Source organism: Pan troglodytes, chromosome 15 (assembly GCF_028858775.2).
Source record: "Pan troglodytes isolate AG18354 chromosome 15, NHGRI_mPanTro3-v2.0_pri, whole genome shotgun sequence".
NCBI classification, from domain to species: domain Eukaryota; kingdom Metazoa; phylum Chordata; class Mammalia; order Primates; family Hominidae; genus Pan; species Pan troglodytes.
The window spans coordinates 50,520,212-50,541,264 of record NC_072413.2 but is presented as its reverse complement, the minus strand read 5'-3'; the positions used below and the strand labels follow the sequence as shown (position 1 = coordinate 50,541,264).

General features: G+C 34.5%; 1 protein-coding gene across 3 annotated transcripts in view; it reads left to right on the top strand.

Moving 5' to 3' along the window:
• Nucleotides 1–21,053, top strand: part of TXNDC16 (thioredoxin domain containing 16) — a 129,026-nt gene that overhangs the window by 21,015 nt on the left and 86,958 nt on the right. For all 3 annotated transcript variants that reach the window (XM_001158742.7, XM_009427814.5, XM_063792911.1), the window contains 3 exons: nt 12,368–12,489; nt 16,680–16,770; nt 20,278–20,428. In XM_001158742.7, the coding sequence (XP_001158742.3) occupies nt 12,368–12,489; nt 16,680–16,770; nt 20,278–20,428 (364 nt within the window). The remainder of the gene's footprint in view (nt 1–12,367; nt 12,490–16,679; nt 16,771–20,277; nt 20,429–21,053) is intronic.

The window sequence follows — 21,053 nt, the reverse complement described above, 5'->3', positions numbered from 1 at the left end:
TCCGGATGTGATACAGTTGGAATCATACAGCATGTAGCCTTTTCATCTTGGCTTCTTGCACTTAGTAATATGCATTTAAGGTTTCTGCATGTCTTTTCATGGCTTGATAGTTCATTTTTTAAATCACTGAATAATATTCCACTGAATGGATATATCACAGTTTAACCATTGACCTACTGAAAGACATCTTGGTTGCCAAGTTTTGGCAATTATAAATGAAGTTGCTATTAACATCCATATTTAGGTTTTTGTGTGGTCCTAAGTTTCCAACTCCTTTCGGTAAATACGAAAGGAGTGTGATTGCTGGACTGTATGGTAAGATTATGTTTAGTTTTATAAAACGTTGCTAGCTGCCTTCCAAAGTGGCTGTACCATTTCGCATTCCCACCAGCAATGAATGAAAGTTCCTGTTGTTCCACATCCTTGTCAGTGTTCTCAGTGTTCCATATTTTGGCTAGCATAATAGGTATATAGTGGTATCTCTTTGTTGTTTTAATTTGCATTTCCCTGATGACATATGATGTGGAGGATGTTTTCATATGCTTATTTTCCATCTGTCTATCTGTGATGAGGTCAAGGTCTTTGGTTCATTTTTTAATTGGGTTGTTTGTTTTCTTGTTGAGTTTTGTATATTTTGGGTAACAGTGCTTCATCAGATATATTTTTCACAAGTATTTTCTCCCAGACAAGCCAGTTTGTGGCTTGTCTTTTCATTCTTTTGATTCTAGTAGTGTTTTAATGCTTTTTAAAAATATATGCCTGCATACTTAAATTTATTACTGGAGATTTTATATCTTTTTTTCTATTGTAAATGAATTTTTTCTTCTGTTATCTTCTAATACACAGAGACATACTGACGTATACAGACATATACTGATGTGTTCTTATATATATAAGAAATATACATCTTATCTATTATACAAGAGGTCTAACATATATACACATATATATACCTAGGTTTTTTTATATATATGTATATACACACACATATATATACTACATATTATATATAATAATATATAATATATATAATTATATATAATATATATTATATATAATATATAATTATATTTATATATATTATAATTATATATAATATATATTATATATAATATATAATTATATTTATATATATTATAATTATATATTATATATTTATATATTTATGTATATAATATAATTATATATTATTATACTTATAATTATAATATATAATATATTATGATTATAATTATAATATATATAATAATATATAATAATTATATATAATAATATATAAAATAATATATATTATAATATATTATATATTATATTATATATAATTATATATAATATAATTATATATAATATATTATATAATTAATTATATATAATTTATAATATATAATATATATTATAAATAATATATAATATATATAATATATAATTATATATAATATATATTAAATATATTATATATAATTATATGTAAATATATATAATATAAATATATATAATATATAAATATAATATATAAATATATAATATATAAATATAATATATAAATAAATTACATAAAATAATTATAATATATAATAATATATAATATATAATATATGAAATATATTACATATTGTAATATATAATTATATAATTATAAATTATAATATAATTATATATTACAATATGTAATATATAATTCATATATAATATACATTATATATAATGTATATTATGTATATAATGTATATAATGTATATTATATATAATATGTAATTCATATATAATATATAATAGGTATCATATATTATATATAATAGGTATTTATTATTAGATATAGTAATAATATATATAATAGGTGTATATATAATTATTATATAATAATATATACTAGGTATCATATATAATAGGCATTATATACAATATATAATAGGCATTATATATATTATATAATAGGCATTATATATATTATATATAATAGGCATATATAATATATATAATAGGCATTATATATTATATATAATAGGCATTATATATAATATATATAATAGGCATTATATATAATATATAATAGGCATTATATGTAATAATATATAGTAGGTATTTGTTTTTTCTTTTTATTATTATACTTAAAGTTTTAGGGTACATGTGCACAACGTGCAGGTTTGTTACATATGTATACCTGTGTCATGTTGATGTGCTGCACCCATTAACTTGTCATTTAACATTAGGTATATCTCCTAATGCTATCCCTCCCCCCTCCTCCCACCCCACAAGAGGCCCCAGTGTGTTCCCCTTCCTGTGTCCATATGTTCTCATTGTTCAATTCCCACCTATTAGTGAGAACATGCGGTGTTTGGTTTTTTGTCCTTGCAATAGTTTGCTAAGAATGATGGTTTCCAGCTTCATCCATGTCCCTACAGAGGACATGAACTCATCATTTTTTATGGCTGCATAGTATTCCATGGTGTATATGTGCCACATTTTCTTAATCCAGTCTATCATTGTTGGACGTTTGGGTTGGTTCCAAGTCTTTGCTATATAATAGGTATTATATAGATAAAATATATAATAGGTATTATATAGATAAAATATATAATAGGTATTATATAGATAAAATATATAATAGGTATTATATAGATAAAATATATAATAGGTATTATATAGATAAAATATATAATAGGTATTATATAGATTATATAGAATATTATATAGATAATATATAGAAAGGTATTATAGACAATGTATAATAGGTATTATAGATAATATATATAATAGGTATTATAGATAATATATATAATAGGTATTATATATACACACACACATATATATATACACCTAGGTATAATATATATACCAGTATATGAAAGATTGATTTTTGCATACTAATTTTGTGTCTTTTGACCTTACGGATTTTTATTATAAATTGAAAAATGAACTAGTTACAACTATTATTAATAATAAACAAAATAGTATTTCACTTATAATAAGGATATTATTACTGTGACTTACTACTAAGCAATTTTTTTGTATTTATATTCTTGTCTTTTTTCTAAGATACTGTTATCTACTATTAGATATGTACATAAGAGCTGTGTATGTATATATCATATATAATTCTTCTACATTTACATTTTATTAGTCAGTAAACAGGCAAGTCAAAATTTCCTGGGATTGCCTCCATTTACAAAAATTCATTGACATACATATTAAAATATATTTAACTAGTCAGTTATTTTTGACCTAAATCCAATACTTAGCCTAATTCTTAATAAGGAGAAATATTTACAGATGTTTGGATTGTTCTCAAAATACTTGTCTATGAACTAAAAGCCTGCATTAGAGAATATGTGTTACTTTATTTGGCTTGCTTTTTAAAAATGTGTAACCCATGCTGTTACTTTTATCCCGAAGCATTTGTGTTGTTCCTTACTTAGAATGTTTTGCTTGAGACCAGTGACCTACAGTTATACTTGAACTTTGCTACTTCGTCAGCAGAAAAGATCATTGGTTTAGATAATTTGTTATTTTCAGAATATGGAATTGAAGAAAAAATTAAGTTAGTAAAATCTGAGATAGAATAACAAGTATAAACTTAGGGTGATCTTTATACTAATTGTTAATATTTGAAACATATTTTTTGACCATTATTGTCAATTATGTACCTTTTTTGGTAGGATATTTACAACACTGCTGAAACATCATTGATTTAAAATATAGTGACTTGTCAATCTATTAAAATTTTCTCAGATTGATTTTGCAGGATGTAGTAAGTGAAATAAATCAAATGGTTAGGGCATAGCATCATACTATTTACATAGGAGAGGGGGTGTTAAGTCCAAAACTCCAAAGAGTCTGAGTTGTTACCCTACTTGTGAGTCTGTGTAATATATATATGTTATACACACATAGAAGACTTCTGAATTAGAGAATTGACCTTACGGCAATAACAGCAGCCAGAGTAGCACGGTAGCGCTATCCTCATACCTAGTTCTCTACTGAATGACAAGGCAAGAGTCAGATGCTTATACCTGTACATAGCAAGGTTTGAAGAAGGAGAACTTCAACATTATTAATCTCCGAGTTTATATAGGAGCTGGCACACTTACTCTTCCTCTCTGAAGATAAAGTGCTTATCTTTTACTGTGGAATGTAAGAGCAGAAGAGGAAGGCCCCTATCACTAAATATAAGCATTTGACTCTGGGGAAGAGAAGATAGTGTGTGAAAAAAACAAAAATCATTTTTCCTCTGCTCTCACAAAATGTAGAATACTTCTGTGACCAGATGTTTGAGGAGTCTTCTCCACACACCAACTCTGTAGCTGACATCAGCGGGGTGTCCTCTTATTCAATTCTGACAGTACCTACCTGAAGATAGTATCAGATCCTGCATGTGTTGAAGGCCAAGTCCCCAAGACTGCCCCCTACCTGAGATGCCAGTCAGATAGGACAGAAGCTCCTATGCTTTTGTCTGAACAGCTATAAATTGGGGTTCTCATGGCTCCAACAAGCCCCTCATTGGGCTTGGCTGTTTCTCTAGAGTGGCTCACAGAACTCAGGGAAACAATTATTTACATTTATTGGTGTATTACAAAGAGTATCGCAAAGGATACAGATGAAAAGATGCATGGGGCAGGGCACATGGAAAGGGGCGTGGAGCTTCCATACCCTCCCCTGGCATGCTGCCCTCCCCTGGCATGCCACCCTTCAGGAACTTCTGTGCATTTTGCTCTCTGGAAGCTCTTCAAGCCCTCTCCCTTTGGGGTTTTATGGAGACTTTGTTATGTAGATATGATTGATTAAACCATTGGCCATTGGTGACCAACTAACCTTCAGCCCCTCGCTCCTCCTCAGAGATTGAGAGTTAGAGCTGAAAGTCCTAACCCTCTAATCATGCCTTGGTCTTTTAGTGACCAGGCTTCATCCTGAAGCTGTCTGCCAGCCATCGGTCAGCGCATTAGCATACACAGGACATCAGTTTGGTGGAGATTATAAGGATATCAGGAGTTGCATGCCAGCAAACAGGGTTGGGGACCAAATACATATTTTACAATATCACAGATATGTTTTATTTCTCTTTGAATGGAAGCAGATGGCTCCTGGAGAAAAGGAAACAAACTTAGAATGGGACTTCTCCATTTTTCTATCTTGCTAGATTTGATCTTCAGGAGATTTGGTCTGTGTAGGAGCACTGGGAGAGCCACACAGGATTTCCTTCTACAGAGGCACATGTAAATGCATGTAGTATACATGTATGTGGCATATGTATTACAAGGTTTCACAAAAACTGAACATATTGGTTGATAGGAATGATATGGGGAAGCTGGGGGTGAAGGATGAAGTAGACTCTAACTTTTTTGGTACCTTTTGTGTTTTGAACCCTGTAAAAGTATTACCACTTTGTGAAATAAATGACATTTAAATTAAAAATGAGAATTTGGATTTATAGTCTAAAAATTCTTAACTCTGCCTTCTAAATATACAAAGTGAAAAGTGGCAAAATTGAGTGGTTCATTTACTATGTGAGGAAAATTTTACTTCCCAGCTTCTAGATGGGGTTAAGAATGGTAATACAGTTGGCCCTCCATATTCACAGGTTCTGCATCTGTGGATTCAACCACAAGTGGATCAAAAATATTTGAAAAAGGCAATCAAATATAACAATACAACAGTAAAAAAAATTTTAAATATAACTACATAGCATTTACATTGTATTAGGTATGATAAGTAAGTGATTTAGAGATGATTTAAAGTATACAGGAAGATGTGTGTAGGTTATAGCAGATTCTCTGCCATTTTATATGGGACTTGAGCATCCATGGGTTTTGGTATCCAAGAATCAATCCTGGATATCAATCCCCTGAGGATACTGAGAGATGATTGTATTTAGAAAAGGAAAGTAACAACAAATTTTTATTTATTATCATTATTATTATTATTATTATTATTATTATTATTATTATTATTATTTTGAGATGGAGTCTCACTCTGTCGCCCAGCCTGGAGTGCAGTGGTGCGATCTTGGCTCACTGCAACCTCCGCCTCCTGGGTTCAAGCAGTTCTCCTGCCTCAGCCTCCTGAGTAGCTGGGATTACAGGCATGCGCCACCACACCTGGCTAATTTTTTTTTTTTTTTTTTGTATTTTTAGTAGAGACAGGGTTTTACCATGTTGGTTAGGCTGTTCTCAAATTCCTGACCTTGTGATCCGCCCGCCTCGGCCTCCTAAAGTGTTGGGATTACAGGTGTGAGCCACCGTGCCTGGCCCAACTAATTTTTATTGATTGAGAATATGAGCAATTTATATTTATTTTCCTCGTTCTTATGTGTTATACTTGCAGCCTCATGAGATTATTGCGATGATCAAAATAACACGTGAAAATAATGTGTTACGGATTTTGCCCAGTGCTCTAAAATGTTATTTATTTTATATATATATATAAATGCAGGAAGTTTTATTTATCAGTTAAGAAGAAAAAACAAATGTGAGTTCATGGTGTGGCAGTTGGTGGGGATATTTGCCACGAGGAAGCAGTTGCAATGAAAGGCCATTCTTTTTTTTAGTTTCGCTCTTGTTGCCCAGGCTGGAGTGCAATGGCGTGATTTTGGCCCTGTGCAACCCCCACCTCCTGGGTTCACACGATTCTCCTGCCTCAGCCTCACGAGTAGCTGGGATTACAGGTGCTTGCCACCATGCCCGGCTAATTTTTTGTATTTTTAGTAGAGACAGGGTTTTACCATGTTGGCCAGGCTGGTCTCAAACTCCGGACCTCAGGTGATCCACCCGCCTCAGCCTCCCAAAGTGCTGGGATTACAGGAGTGAGCCACCACGCCCAGCCCATTCTTCTTTACCTGTACTCATTGTTGATTCCTAAGAATCCTCAGGCCAGGTGAGGTGGCTCACACTGTAATCCCAGCACTTTGGGAGGCTAAGGAAAGAGGATCACTTGAGGCCAGGAGTTCAAGACCAGCCTGGGCAATACAATGAGACCCCAGTCTCTACAAAACGTTTTTAGAATTTAGCCAGGCATGGTGATGTGTGCCTGTTGTCCTAGTTACTCAGACTGAGGCTGAGACAGGATAATGGCTTTAGCCCAGAAGCTCGAGGCTGCAGTGAGCTATGATTTTGCCATTCAGCCTGTGTGACAGAGCAAGACCCTCAAAAAAATAAAAATAAAAAATCAAATGATGCAAAAGAAAAAAATCATCAAATGATGCAAAAAGAAAAGATAATCCAGTAAGAAACAGTGAAATCTCATTAACTCTTTATTAAGATATGGTACTACTTCTTGTGACAATACTGTATTTTGTCAGAAAATAGAAATTCCTTTCCCTTTATGTTAACATACTACTCATAACATGAACTTCAAGTATTAGAAGAATTATTTTTAACTGTCATAGTTTCCACTAATATTTTATTCTTTAACACATTATTGCAGAGCGTAAGGATTGAGTGTTTAGGCGTTGTTACTGTAGAACCTCGGGGGAAAGTTACTTTTACAGCTGTCCTCCTCTAAAACTCCTGAACTGTGCCCATGCTGTTCTCTCCTGAATAGGCATTGAGCGATTGCTCATTCTTTTATCTGTATCAGATTTGTTCCTACACAATATTGTCAGGTGGGTTCCTGTTCGATAATGACATACGTTTTACTGGGAAATTATAAGAAAAAATTGCTTTTCTTGGGTTTGAATTCCTCACAGCTCTGTTAATTGGTATTAATGGTTTTATCTCCAAACTGCAAATTTTTATACAAAGTGCTTCTACAGTACATATGTGGTACATGACATATATTAGGTGCTTAAATTTTGGATTTGTGGATGATGAATTTGGAAGTTTTACTTTTTGGTGGTTAAAAATGGGAAGATCAGAAATACTCTTAAATTTTAAGGTCATAAAATTATTTCTAGTAGTAAGAATTTTATAAGAAGCAAGCTATTAGGAGAATATATAATTTATGACAAAAGACTAAGATTGATATTTGTGAACTTTATTATTGTACTCTCAAGAGGTGGCTTCTACCTGTTTGGTTTGTTTTTATTATGTTAATTTAGAAATACTTATTAAAAGACTTTGGGATATTTCTTTTTATATGTGAATCTGCCCAGTCATAATACACAGTAATTAATTTAGATAAAAGTAATTTATTTCTCTCTGTCTTTTTTTTCCTGGGGGTTTTGGTATGGTAAAACATTTACATTTTCCTTTTTGTTGTGTTCTAAGAATTTGAATGATGACAGAAATGTAATACAAAAATTGTCTGTATCTCAAAAAGGATTGAGTTGCTTGCTGCTCTAAAAGTAGGGTCAGGTAGACCCTTTGTTGTTTTTCTTTCTGACACCCACTCAATTCTTGACCAAATATCTTATCCAACTAATAGTTACTGCAGGAAAATCTCAGGAAAAGCATGCCAAAGAAAATGAAGGCCTTTCTGGGACAGGAAGAACCTAGTTAGAGCAGCCCCAGGCTGTTTTACCCCATCAACAGAGCAAGAAAATCCCAAGAGAGACTTTTCCTTTAACCCATTTTTGTCAGTATTTCTCCTCTTTGGAACTGGAGTAAGGGAGCACAGGCTGTGGAATGGATCCTCATATTCTGAAAATGAATATATTAAGGAATATATTAAAGTGAGGAAGCCATTGGGAAAAATCATAGGGATCATTACATTATGAATGTCATTAGTTTTGGTTATTATTATGTCATGGATAATGACTACTTAATGAGCTTTGGGACATTAGGCAGGGTAACCTCTTTAAGCCCCTGAACTTATCTTTAAAATGGGGTTAATGATAGTTCTGCTTTCAGATGGTTGCCATGAAAATTAAACAAGACAGAGTGCATTGCTGAGGGTTTTTAGTTATAAGCCCTAGAATCTGGGTCTGACTGGCTTAAGCAGAAAAGGATTTGAAGTGGATATAGGAAATCTCAGCCTTGATAGAAGGGCTAGAGAACTGGACTCAAAGGTTAGACAGCTCTGGATACAGTGAAAATTATGACACAGAGTGGGTCTGAGGAGGACAGCTGCATTATTGCTGAGCATTGGATACTACAGCTTGCATTACCTGCATTGGGGCTGTGACTAACAATTGTCATTGCTACCTTTGAAGCCAGCTGTTACTGCCACTGCTTCTTGAAATAATTCTTTACTGTTCCTTGTTCTTGGTATCGCCTGCTCCTGCTTCAGAATCTCAGGCAAGTGATTCTTTGTCAGATAGTCATGCCTTGTAGCAAGGAGCCTGGGAAAGCAAGGTTGATAATATCAGCTTTCACTTGGGCTCTGCCTACCTTGAAGACTTAGAAAACTGGACAAAGCAAAAGGGAGTGGGCAGCCCCCAAATTGATAAATTGCCACTATTTATAAAGTGCTTAGTACTATGCCTGGCATGTGGTAAGTACCTAATAAATATTTGCCAGTCTTTATTGCAAACAATGGTTGGGGAGGGTTGTATACTCAGACTTAATTTTTGAAGCAAACACATTGGAGATAATAAAACAATAAAAGTCATGACTAGGTGAATGTAATTTCCAAGCCTAGAATTTACATGGTAGTCCAATTGAGTTAACTAGATTGTACCTCCCAACTGTTTTGAAGTAACTGAAGAGTGATTCTGGACTTGTTAGCCAAAATGTATAGGCAGCCAATAGCTCAGCTTGCCACTGAGACTCCATTGCCATTCTTTAGTTGCCACCTTTCCACCTGGTTTCCCATTTTTATAAGTGGTCAGTAATATAATTTAGAAAATCCTGGCCTTGGTGTCAGAAGCTCTGCCAGCAACTAGAAGTATGATTTGGAGCAGGTTACTTAGTCTCTCAGATTGTTGCCTGTGTGTGAATATGTGTGTAATACTGTTCCGGAAGTATTGTTGAGAGGTTAAATGAAAACCTGAAAATACCTAGCACATAGTGAATACTGTTCAGTAAGTATTTCTTATAAAAACAAAACAAGAGCCCTGGGAATGATAGAAGATCAAGTTTTACATTTCTTTTAAAAAGTGGAAGAAATCTGTAATGAATGGGTAAATATTTAAGCCAGCATAATTTAGGACAGCGCTTTCAGGGTGCCCACTGAGTGGAAATATTTTTATAGTAACACTAAGGCATTATTTGGCTTTTTCACTTTCATTCCCTCATGAATTGGGGTTCTAGAGGCTACATGATGTGTGATGTCACAACAGATTAGATACAGGAGCAGAAATGAAAATCCAGCTGTCTTCTATTTAGTCCGAATTAAAGATATTTGCAAAAATGTAAAACAAGGCCAGGCGCAGTGACTCACGCCTGTAATCCCAGCACTTTGGGAGGCCGAGGCGGGCGGATCATGAGGTCAGGAGTTCGAGACCAGCCTGGCCAATATGGTGAAACTCCATCTCTACTAAAAATACAAAAAAAAAAAAAATAGCCAGGCGTGGGGGTGCACGCCTGTAGTCCCAGCCACTTGGGAGGCTGACGCAGAAGAATCACTTGAACCAAGGGTGGGGAGGTTGCAGTGAGCTGAAATCGTGCCACTGCACTCTAGCCCTGGCGACAGAGCAAGACTTCGTCTCAAAAAAAAAAGTAAAACACCATTCTTCTCACTAAGTTTTCCTTTGGTTTTATAAAGTATAGTTTTTTTTTTTTTTAAAGAAAAAGTATTTATGTTAACATGTAATGATGTTTATTTTTAAAAGAGTTAATAAATATTTTAAAATTCCTATTTTAATTCCTATTTTGGCAACTATTGATGAATATAACTTACATAAAAGCTCCTTGAGGACCTCAATAAGTTTAAAGGATATAAAAGTTTCCTGAGACCAAAAAGTTTGAGAACTGCTGTATTAGGAAAAACTTTATAGGAGGAAACGATGTTTGACTAATTTATTTGAAGTATTTGAGTGAACCTTTGTTTATTTAAGTATGTGGACCTGCAACATGAAAATTTTGAAAAGTTTTCAAAATTTTTTGAAGTTTAGCCTATCAAAAATACATACTTATGCACATGGGGATTAAGTGGAATGAGTTGTTAGGGGTAGAGAATTTATATAGAAGTAGACAACTTTATTTATTTTTATTTTTATTTTATTTCATGTTTTTGAGACAGAATCTCGCTCTGTCACCCAGGCTGGAGTGCAGTGGCGTGATCTCAGCTCACTGCAAACTCCTCCTCCCGGATTCACGCCATTCTCCTGCCTCAGCCTCCCGAGTAGCTGGGACTACAAGTGCCTGCCACTGCGCCTGGCTAATTTTTTTATTTTTAGTAGAGACGGGGTTTCACCGTGGTCTTGATCTCCTGACCTCGTGATCCGCCCGCCTCGGCCTCCCAAAGTGCTGGGATTACAGGCTTGAGCCACTGTGCTCGGCCAGAAGCAGACAACTTTAAAAAAGGGATAATTTTGGATGAATAAATATGATCAGTCAGTCTGATTTATACACTGAAAGGATGATTTGGAAGAATTACGGTCAAGTGGAAAGATTACTGGACTAGGACTGAGAACACCTGTTCTGTATTCTGTCCCTGGCTTCTTGATTCAATAAATGCGTTTTTGAGTAAACTCTTCAGTGTTTTGAACTTCCATTTCTTCAAATAAAGAATGGGAGTAAATAATTCCTGCCCTACTTTTTCTTTCATTCATTCAATAAATATTTATTGAATATAGTGTACTAGGCTGTATTATAAGTTTTTACAGATATAGTGATAAAATATGCAAAATCCTTGCCTCAAGGGCATGAGGGTTTAATGAGAAAGGTGGAGATAAGTAAATAAATATATAAATAATTATAAGTTGTAATAAGTACTATAAAGGAATCAACTACTGAAATGAGAGGAAAATGCTACAGGCTTACTTACACAGGACCAACAGAGAAGACTTCTCTGAGGCAACGATGTTTAATCTGAGATCATACTTATGAAATGGAGCAAAAGGAATAGCTTCCAGCAAAGAAAACTGTGTGCAGAGGCTCTGAGGTTTGCCTAGAATGTTGTAAACATGAGGAATGGTAGAGCAAAATGAGGTTGGAGAGGTAGACAAGGTCTAGGTCTTGTCAGACCTTATAGGCCATGCAAAGAAGCCTGCTGTTTAGGTTTGTGAAGGGCTTAAATGTGTTCAAGGCTGAGAGGTCTGTGTGGGAATATTTGGCCAGACTAGGGTGTTAGTGAATACAGTTTTAATCTGTTGAGACCGTTGTAATACATAATGAACATCGTCTCACAACTGTCCCTGGTTGATGTTCTCAGAGACAGATTAATGATCTGGAGAGTGATTCCAATTTAGTATTATTAAAATGCTTACATTATTACTACTGATAATTTATTCAATGGAGATATATTTCTCTTTTGGTTAGGTTCTTTAAAAGAAGTGTGGTGTAACTAAATACATATCAGATTTTTCTACTAATTATATCTGTATTTATTTCAGTGCTCTTCTTTTTAATGAAGTGAAATATATTACCAACCTGGAAGACCTTCAGAACATAGAAAATGCTCTGAAAGGAAAAGCAAATATTATATTCTCATATGTAAGAGCCATTGGAATACCAGGTATTCTTTAACTTTTGCTTTAATCTTTGCTATGCCTCTGTACTTATGTATGTTGAAGTACTTAAAATAGTGTATTTTTTGACTACAGTCATAATATTTAAAATAAATCTAAAGCATCTTTACTATTACGCTATTTTTCTTTAAATGGGCAGCATAATACAGTGGTTGAATAAGAACTCTCTAGGTTAGACTTTCTGCTATACTGATTATTTGTAGTGAGCCCTTGGACAAGTTACTTAACTTCAGTTTCCTAGTGATTAAGATGGGGAAAATAAATTGTGCCTACCTGTTAGTGTAATTGTGAGAATCAAATGAACTTTAATGAATAATTAAAATAAATTATTTTAATTAAATAATTAAATGAATAATTAAATGGTTCCTAGAGTGTAGTAGGTACTCTGAAAGTGTTAGCTATTTCTTTTTTATTTCCTTATAGCCCTCCTTTACCTGGTATAGTAGTTTCCAGTATTCAGTAAATAATGTTGACTAACTTAGATTGGAAGGAGCAAAGATAGAGTAAGGGAGAAAAATAGGAAGTTATTGCAATAAGTCAACCAAAAGATGATGCTGGGTGGCTTGGACCAGGGTGATGGCAATGGAGGTGGCAATAAATTTGAATTTTAGCAGTGTTTGGGAAGTAAAGCTAACTGAGTTTGCTGATCTATTGGATATAGATTGAGAAATAGTGGAGACAAGGTTGGTTCTGGGGTTTCAGCCTGAGCTACTTGAAAGGTGAATTTGCTAGCAACTGAGGTTCAGAAGACTGGGAATAGATAATTTGGAGAGGAAGCTCTTGGAATTCACTTTTTGACATCATACTTATGAAATTCCCAAAAGACATTCAAATAGAGATATGAGTATGGTAGTTGGGTATTACTAGACTGCATTTCATGTTGGGAGTATGGACTAGGGAAGTAAATTTGAGAAATAAAGTTGTGAGACCAGAAGAGATCACTGAGTGAGTCTAGATGGAAAAGAGAAGACTGAACCTATTAGATACTTCAACATTTATGGATCAGTAAGGTAAGGATGAACCAGTAAAGGAGACAGAATGAATGTGGTAGAAGTGCCCAGTAAGCAAGGTAAAGATAGAGTTTTAAGGAAGAGAGCAGGAACAATTGTGTTAAATGATGCTGAAAGGTTGATTTAACATCAGAAGTGCCAAGTGGCCTTTATGCCTACCTAGCAGTATAGAAGTTACTGGTGACCTTGACAAGCACAGTTTCTGTAGAGTGGTAGGGGTTTAATGCCTGATAGGAGGGATGTAAGACAGAATAGGTAGAGAGCAATTGAAGGCTGAACACGGAGACTTGTTAGAAAAGTTTTGCTATTGGGAAGGAGAAAAACGGGGCACTGGCTGGAAGAATATATGGAGTTAGGAGAATAATTTTTTGAAAAACGTATTTGTATGTTAACGAGAAAGATCTGGTAGGAAAGCGGAAATGCCTCACACAGGAAAAAGAGGGGGGAGTTGGTGGAGCAAAGTTTTCGAGTAGGCAAGAGAGGATGGAATGTAGCGAACAAGGGCAGGGGTTGTTCTTGGGTGGGAGCACAGAAGGTTCATCTCTGGTAACCAGAGGGATGAGAAAATGCGGACATCCATTCAGCCAAGTGGGTGGGTGGATATGGTGCTAAGAGTTTATAAACGTTTTTTGGTTTGTTTTTTAATTGGTTGTTTGTTCTCAGTGAAATAGACACAAAATCATCAGCTAATTTGAGGGAAGAGTTGAGAGAGCTATTTCGGAGGCCTGGAAATAAAGAATGGTTGTTAGGCAGCAATAATAGTTAATATCAGCAATTTAAAGTGACACCATTAGCTTGGTGATGCTAGCTTGTTTTGGCTTCCCTCCCCCTCTCCCCAGCTATGTTTCCTTTTGCAGCTGTAAGTATTGAACAGGCTGAGCACTGAGTTAACCTGGATTACATTTTTTAGCCTAAAAAAAAGGGGGCAGGGAAATTATTATAAAGATTGACCAGGGAATTTAAGCTTAATTAGAGGGAAAGAGAAGACCAGAGGGGGAGGACCTATGGATTGTAGGTCCTGATGGGTTAGAGTTGTGTGCTATACAGAGTGAGCTGGAGATGTGTGTTTGTGTGGGGGAGGAGGGAAATTATGGAGGGGATTGCATTAATTGGTGATTGCAAGGTGTAGAGTTAGTGGTTAAGATATGATTGAAGAAGGATGACTGGAATAAAGAAGGCCAAGGCCTGAGAGGCTGGGATTTTGAAAGGATGATCTACCTGGATAATAATAAAATTCCCAAGGATTATGACAGGAGTAGTACTAGAGAGAGTGACAGTGTGACAGAAGCTAAATTCTTCATGGAATGACGGGAAGTGATCCTGGCTGGGGTGTTTTGGGTGACTCCAAGGTGGGGTGGTGAGTGGAATGATCTGATGATATGCAGTTCAAGTGCTAGGAGAGTATGTGGGGGATGGGAAGATAATTGTCTGGAAATGACAGTGAGGAGAAAAGGGAAAATAAAACCTGAAAAGGAGGAATCATCAAAGAAATACTTCAAGAAAATTTCCCAGAACTGAAGGATTTGAGCTGCCCGATGGAAAGGACCCATTGAGTCCCAGCATAGTGTAATACCACAGGGCCACACTAAGACTTCCTATTTTGAAATTTTAGAATATTAGATAAAAAGACTACTCTAAAATCTTCCAGAGAGGAAAGAAGAGTTTGCAGTTCAAGGATTGAGAATGAGAATAGCATCGAACTTCTTAAATTGCTGTACTAGAAATGGAAGGAAATGGAGCAGTGTTTTCAGAATTCTCAGGGGAAATGGGAAATGACTAGAACCTAGAATTCTGTACCCAGCCAACTATAGTTAATTTTGAAAATAAAATTAAGACGCTTTCAGATGTGCAGGACTGCAAAAGTTGTCTATTCCGTATGTCCTCTCACAGGCAGGTGTTAGATAATGGGCACAAGGAAGCAATAAAGAAGACGATATTGGATAACAGGCAAAAAGGACCCAACACAAGAGAGGGAGTAAGAGAATCCTCAGGATGGCAGTTGTGCAGCAGGCTAGGTAGCAAGAGTTCATATTGGAGCAAATCAGAAGGCTCTGCAGAAATGTTTACAAGAAGATTGATTTGATAGTATACTTGATATATTTGAAGTCTTGAGAGAGTTAGAAAATTGTGGAAGAGTTTAGGAAGAAATTAGAAAAGAAAAACAAAATTTTTAAAAAGATAGTTATAACTATAGTGAAGAAGTTGCTCAAAAAGGGAAAGTGGCCATTCTGTACCATATGGCTTCTCTGCAAATAGTATTTACTGAGTCAACAAAGTAATACTGGATATTGATCTAATAAAAGTTAGAACTATATTGGGAGAGTTGGGATGGGATATGTTTACATTTGTGGAGCTGAGTTTCAGGAAAGAGATGATTTGTCATCTTCCACAGTAGGAAGTCAACAGATAATACTAAAACTCTTATTATATATATTAAGTTATATATGATACACACACACACACACATATATGTATGAAATAAAGAGTTGAGATAAAAGAAATAAGAGAAGAAGAAATGAGTTGAAAGTGCTTGTCCCTTGGGAATTGGAAATGCAGTAGAGGGTGAGGGAGTGGCTATTAATATGCCTTATAAAATTATTGTTTTCTTTCAGTGTAAGTTTGATTAAAAAAAACTAACCCGGAAATAATATACACAGACACATACACAAAACCTAACATGAAAGTTGTATGGTGGATTCATATTCTCTTCCCTACTACTGGAAAGAAACTACCACAAGTTTGTTGTATATTATATGCCTTGTAAAATTATTGTTTTCTTTCAGTGTAAGTTTGATTAAAAAAACTAACCCAGAAATAATATACACAGACACATACACAAATAAAACCTAACATGAAAGTTGTATGGTGGATTCATATTCTTTTCCCTACTACTAGAAAGAAACTACCACAAGTTTGTTGTATATTATATTCTCAAGTAAAAACTCATTTTCTACTCCCTCTGAATTCTTCTCTTACCTTGAATAGAATAGACTTTTTATAACTTCTTTTAACTGCCTGCATTTTCCCAACTAGTATCCCTGTGAAGGATTTTTCTTTAAATATAGTAGAACATAAAGGAGTGTAGGATAATATTCAGAATAGAAGTTTACATAGAGTCACACAAACTATTTTTTCCTGTCTTCCAACTCCCTTTATCTCTTCTTCAGAGCACAGAGCAGTCATGGAAGCCGCTTTTGTGTATGGGACTACATACCAATTTGTCTTAACCACAGAAATTGCCCTTTTGGAAAGTATTGGGTATGTATAAAAAGCACATGTCAACAATTTAAAGGTTTTTTTTTTTCTTCTTCACTTATTTCGCATTACTTAGCATTTCCATTATGCTCCCACAGCATGGGCTTAGATAAAGGAACCATAGCAGACGTGAATATATAAATGAAACCTGAAATCCCCTTTATTACTATAGTCTGCTGTATTACAGTCTTAAAATATACAGAAGTGATGTTAGACTAAGGTAACGAAGGCAGTGTGGATAAGCCACAAGATGTGAGTGGCCAAGCGGGATATCTTAGGAATGGTTCTCCTGCGGTGATCAGATAGGGGGTAAAATAACAGCTTTCAAAATGAAGCTTCAGAAGTTCTTTGTGAGACTCTTGTAAGTTACTTTGTCATAATAATCTTAAATGTATTTAGGTACAGTTTTTGAACAGAATGTTTGAATGTTGATTTTTCTTGTCTAGTTTACAATTTTAGGTAGAAGCCTACTTTCCACACTTTTTGGCTGGGCAACCTAGGGTTAAAGTTTTCTTTCTTTTTTGTTTGACTTCAAAATGCTCTTCAGGAAAATTAATCCAAAACAGGGCACAATGGTGATTGTATGACCTTTTAATGCCATCCAAGAGTTTTTAATGAGCTCTCCTGCTGACCTCTCAGGAAACAGCAGCTATATGATATGCCACACACAAAAGTTTAAAGCCCAGATGTTGTACAGCTCCACATTTAGAGGCTAGGGCATAGCAAACTGATAAGGTGAAATGACTTTTGAGGGAAGGAGAGTAGGCAGAGAAGAAAGTTTCTACAAAGAGAAGTTATGTTTTTATTGCTCTGTATGACATTGACCAGCATTCCTTTTTCCATTAGTCTCTCCTTATTGACCTGTCTCATTCTGCTGATTCTGTCATTAATGAGTTAAATAAAATGGATGCATGCTCACTGTTTGTCTGTACTGCTGATTTCCCATCCTGGAATGGGTGAAGCCTTGTTATTCTCCATACCACAGTGATTGCATGCTAGCCCCGCAGTTTCTCTGAGGGTTAGTTGTTTGTATTCTCTCATCTTACCAGCCTCTATATTTTTTAGTTAATGAATAATTGCAAATAATAGTGATATTAAAACATAAAGAGGTGGTTATTTATTGGCAAGGTATAGGTCCTATTATTTACCTTACACATCCTGTTCAGTAAGTTATATATATAATATATATGTGTATATATACTGTATATATATGTATATACACACACACACACAGAATATGTATATATATTCTGATCTAAGACTAAGGCATGGTATTTTTCTGTAAGATTTTTTTGCTTTTCCCATTTTTTAAATGGGAATTTAAAAATGCACAGTTATCTTCTTATCCTGTTTTTCATTTGCTTTTGAATATATGATGTATTGGGGAAGTTTGGAATATCATTTCTTCATGGGTAACAAGATGGTGATGAGTCATCCCTGGACCTGAGGTGACAGGGAAAGACTATGGATTCTGAATACAGTGGTGCTGTGATATCACTTTTGGATAAAGTAGTTGGCTATTTGGGTTATCTCCTAATAGGAGTGAGGTGAATACATTCTTTCTTTCACTTGTTAATTCTTTCATTCAGCAAATATTTATTGAATGCTTCCTATGTGATGTAGACACTATTCTAGTTTCTGGCTTTATAACATCAGTTAAGGCTAGTATATTAATTGCTGTATCATATTGGATCTGAGTGTGTTTGAAATTATTTGTTAAGAAAAGCATTTATGATAGGTAGTAAAAGAGATAGCATGCCATAGACTCCAGTACTTTCTGCTACTTCCCTATATTCCCTTCCTAAAGAATCTGTGGGCCAAGAAGGGTATTACCCATGCCCCATACATGTCACAATCCATTAAATCAGAGGTGGACACCTGACCTAGGGCCCGCCAATCCACTGGCTTACTTGAGCAAATGAGAGAGATGAGAGATCCTCTCTCCCAGGAACTTAGAATTGGACATGGAAAAACTGGATTATACAACATGGTAGCTGTTTTGCTCACAGGAATGTTTTGCCCACTTATAAGTAAAACAGAAAGGTGTCTTCCCAGATTGAATTGAGAGCTGAAAAGTGTTAATATGGCAAACGAAGTTCCCTGAACGCTTGCTGTTCAGGTCTCTACATTTATTCTCTGACTTTTCTCTGATCCAATTATTTGAATTTTCCTTATATTCTGTGAGATTCTCTTATAAACTTCAAATAAGTTTCACTGTTTTTGTTTTCCGTTATCTGCAAGCAAATGATCCCTGATAAAATAATTTTCCAACATTATTCTGTTGTTTCAGAGGCTGTGTTATGGAGTCCAGCCTTAACTAGGATCTCCTGCACTCAACACTTTCCTTTCAGCAGTATGTGACTATTCAGGAATCTCCTCAACAAGTTATATGCTTTCATTGCATATATATGCTTTCATTGCTTTTGTTTGAAATGCTCATTTGTCCTATCTTATTGGAGGGGGAATTCTCTCCCTTTTTGTTTTTTAAGCTCTGCGATAATCTCCGTTTTCTTCCCCTTCCTTCTCCTTCCTAATTTGAAGCAGAAAGAAATATTTCCTTGTTCCTTATAGTATTTTTGCATATTATAGCACTTACAAACTACAATTTAATTGTTTGACTATATCTCTTTCAAGGATGTAATTGTTTTATTTACCTTTATCTGTTGTGTTTAGCACAGGGCTTAAACCATAGTAGGGATTAAGTAAATCTTTGAGTGACTATTTCTTTAATCATTGAATTGATTAGAAATTACTTGGTAATTAAATTTGAAATCAGTGAACCTTGTCAGCTCAGTTTAAATATGTCTCAAGAATTAAAATAGCATTTTAAAAATAAAATTTTGTAGTATTTTGCCAAACCCTACTAATGCCATATGGATATTTCTAAAATGCTATTTTAATTTTGGCAAACCTTATCTCCACTATAAGTTTATCTTTGAATTCTCATGCTGAAGGGAATGCGAAAGCTCAAATTATAAGCCATATTTGCTGAGTTTTGTAATATTTCAGATACAAACTCACAAACTCCCACAAACTGTCACATGGTTTCTATTTTAGAATGTTTTGGCTGAAGTTTATTCAAAACAGCTTTGGGTTTAAATTAAATTTAGAAAATTTGCATTACAAAGCTTCATTTAGCATAGCTCTAGAAAAGCAACTGTATTTGAAGATAATCTCATTGTCCGCAAGGTGACAGCTTTTTATGGAAGAAGGGTTATAGGCTTGCCTATAACCTATTATAATTTAGAAACTACCATATTAAAGAGGTAAGCAAAAAAAAAATTGTTTATACAACTCATGTGGTTTGTTCAGATATTAAGGTTAATTTTCTTTAATATTCTATATCTTCTTTGTTGCCCAAGTTCATTTAATTTTATACTCTTTCAGGCTTTTACCAAAATAATAATTCAAAAGCATGAGACTTAAGACAAAATTCATTGTTACAGCTTATTGGATGGTAGAAGGATCACATATTGAACTTCATTAAGTTAATTAATTTTTAATTTGTAGCTCTGAGGATGTGGAATATGCACATCTCTACTTTTTTCATTGTAAACTAGTCTTGGACTTGACCCAGCAATGTAGAAGAACACTAATGGAACAGCCATTGACTACACTGAACATTCACCTGTTTATTAAGACAATGAAAGCACCTCTGTTGGTATGTGTCTTATTTTATATTTTTATTTGCTTTCTACTGCCTGTATAATTGTAAAAGGTATGTGTCTTATTTTAACATAAAATTTGTTAAGTTTTGATTTATAGATGCATGTTTTACTAGATGAATGACAGTTATAGCTTTTCCCTTTTTTTCATTTTGAGGGATTTAGGAATAATTCTTTATTGAAGGTAGAATAGAAGATAGACTGTTCATTAAATGACATTTTAATGCCTTCATATATTATTGCATTGAAACCCAAATAGAGCATTGTGTAAGTGAAAATATTCTGTGGTAGTAATAATGAACTCTGGGTCTTGGTGAGTGCTCACAGATCACAAAGACCACATCATGGCTAAGAAAAGACCTCTTTTATGAATGCTTTGATCACTGTTTTAAAAGTTGGTAGATATTAGAACCATAGGATTTCTGATGCTCCAGTTTCCTTACCATTAGCCTGAAAGAATGTTGTAGAGACACTAGGTGATGGTGATCAGCAAACTGTTCTCTCCGAAAAGTTGAAGGGTTGTGTTGAGCATATGTAAAATCTTTAGTAGATATTCTCATTCAGTATGTCTTTTTTAAAATATAAAAGTGGTGCATGTGTATTATAAGTAATCCAAACATT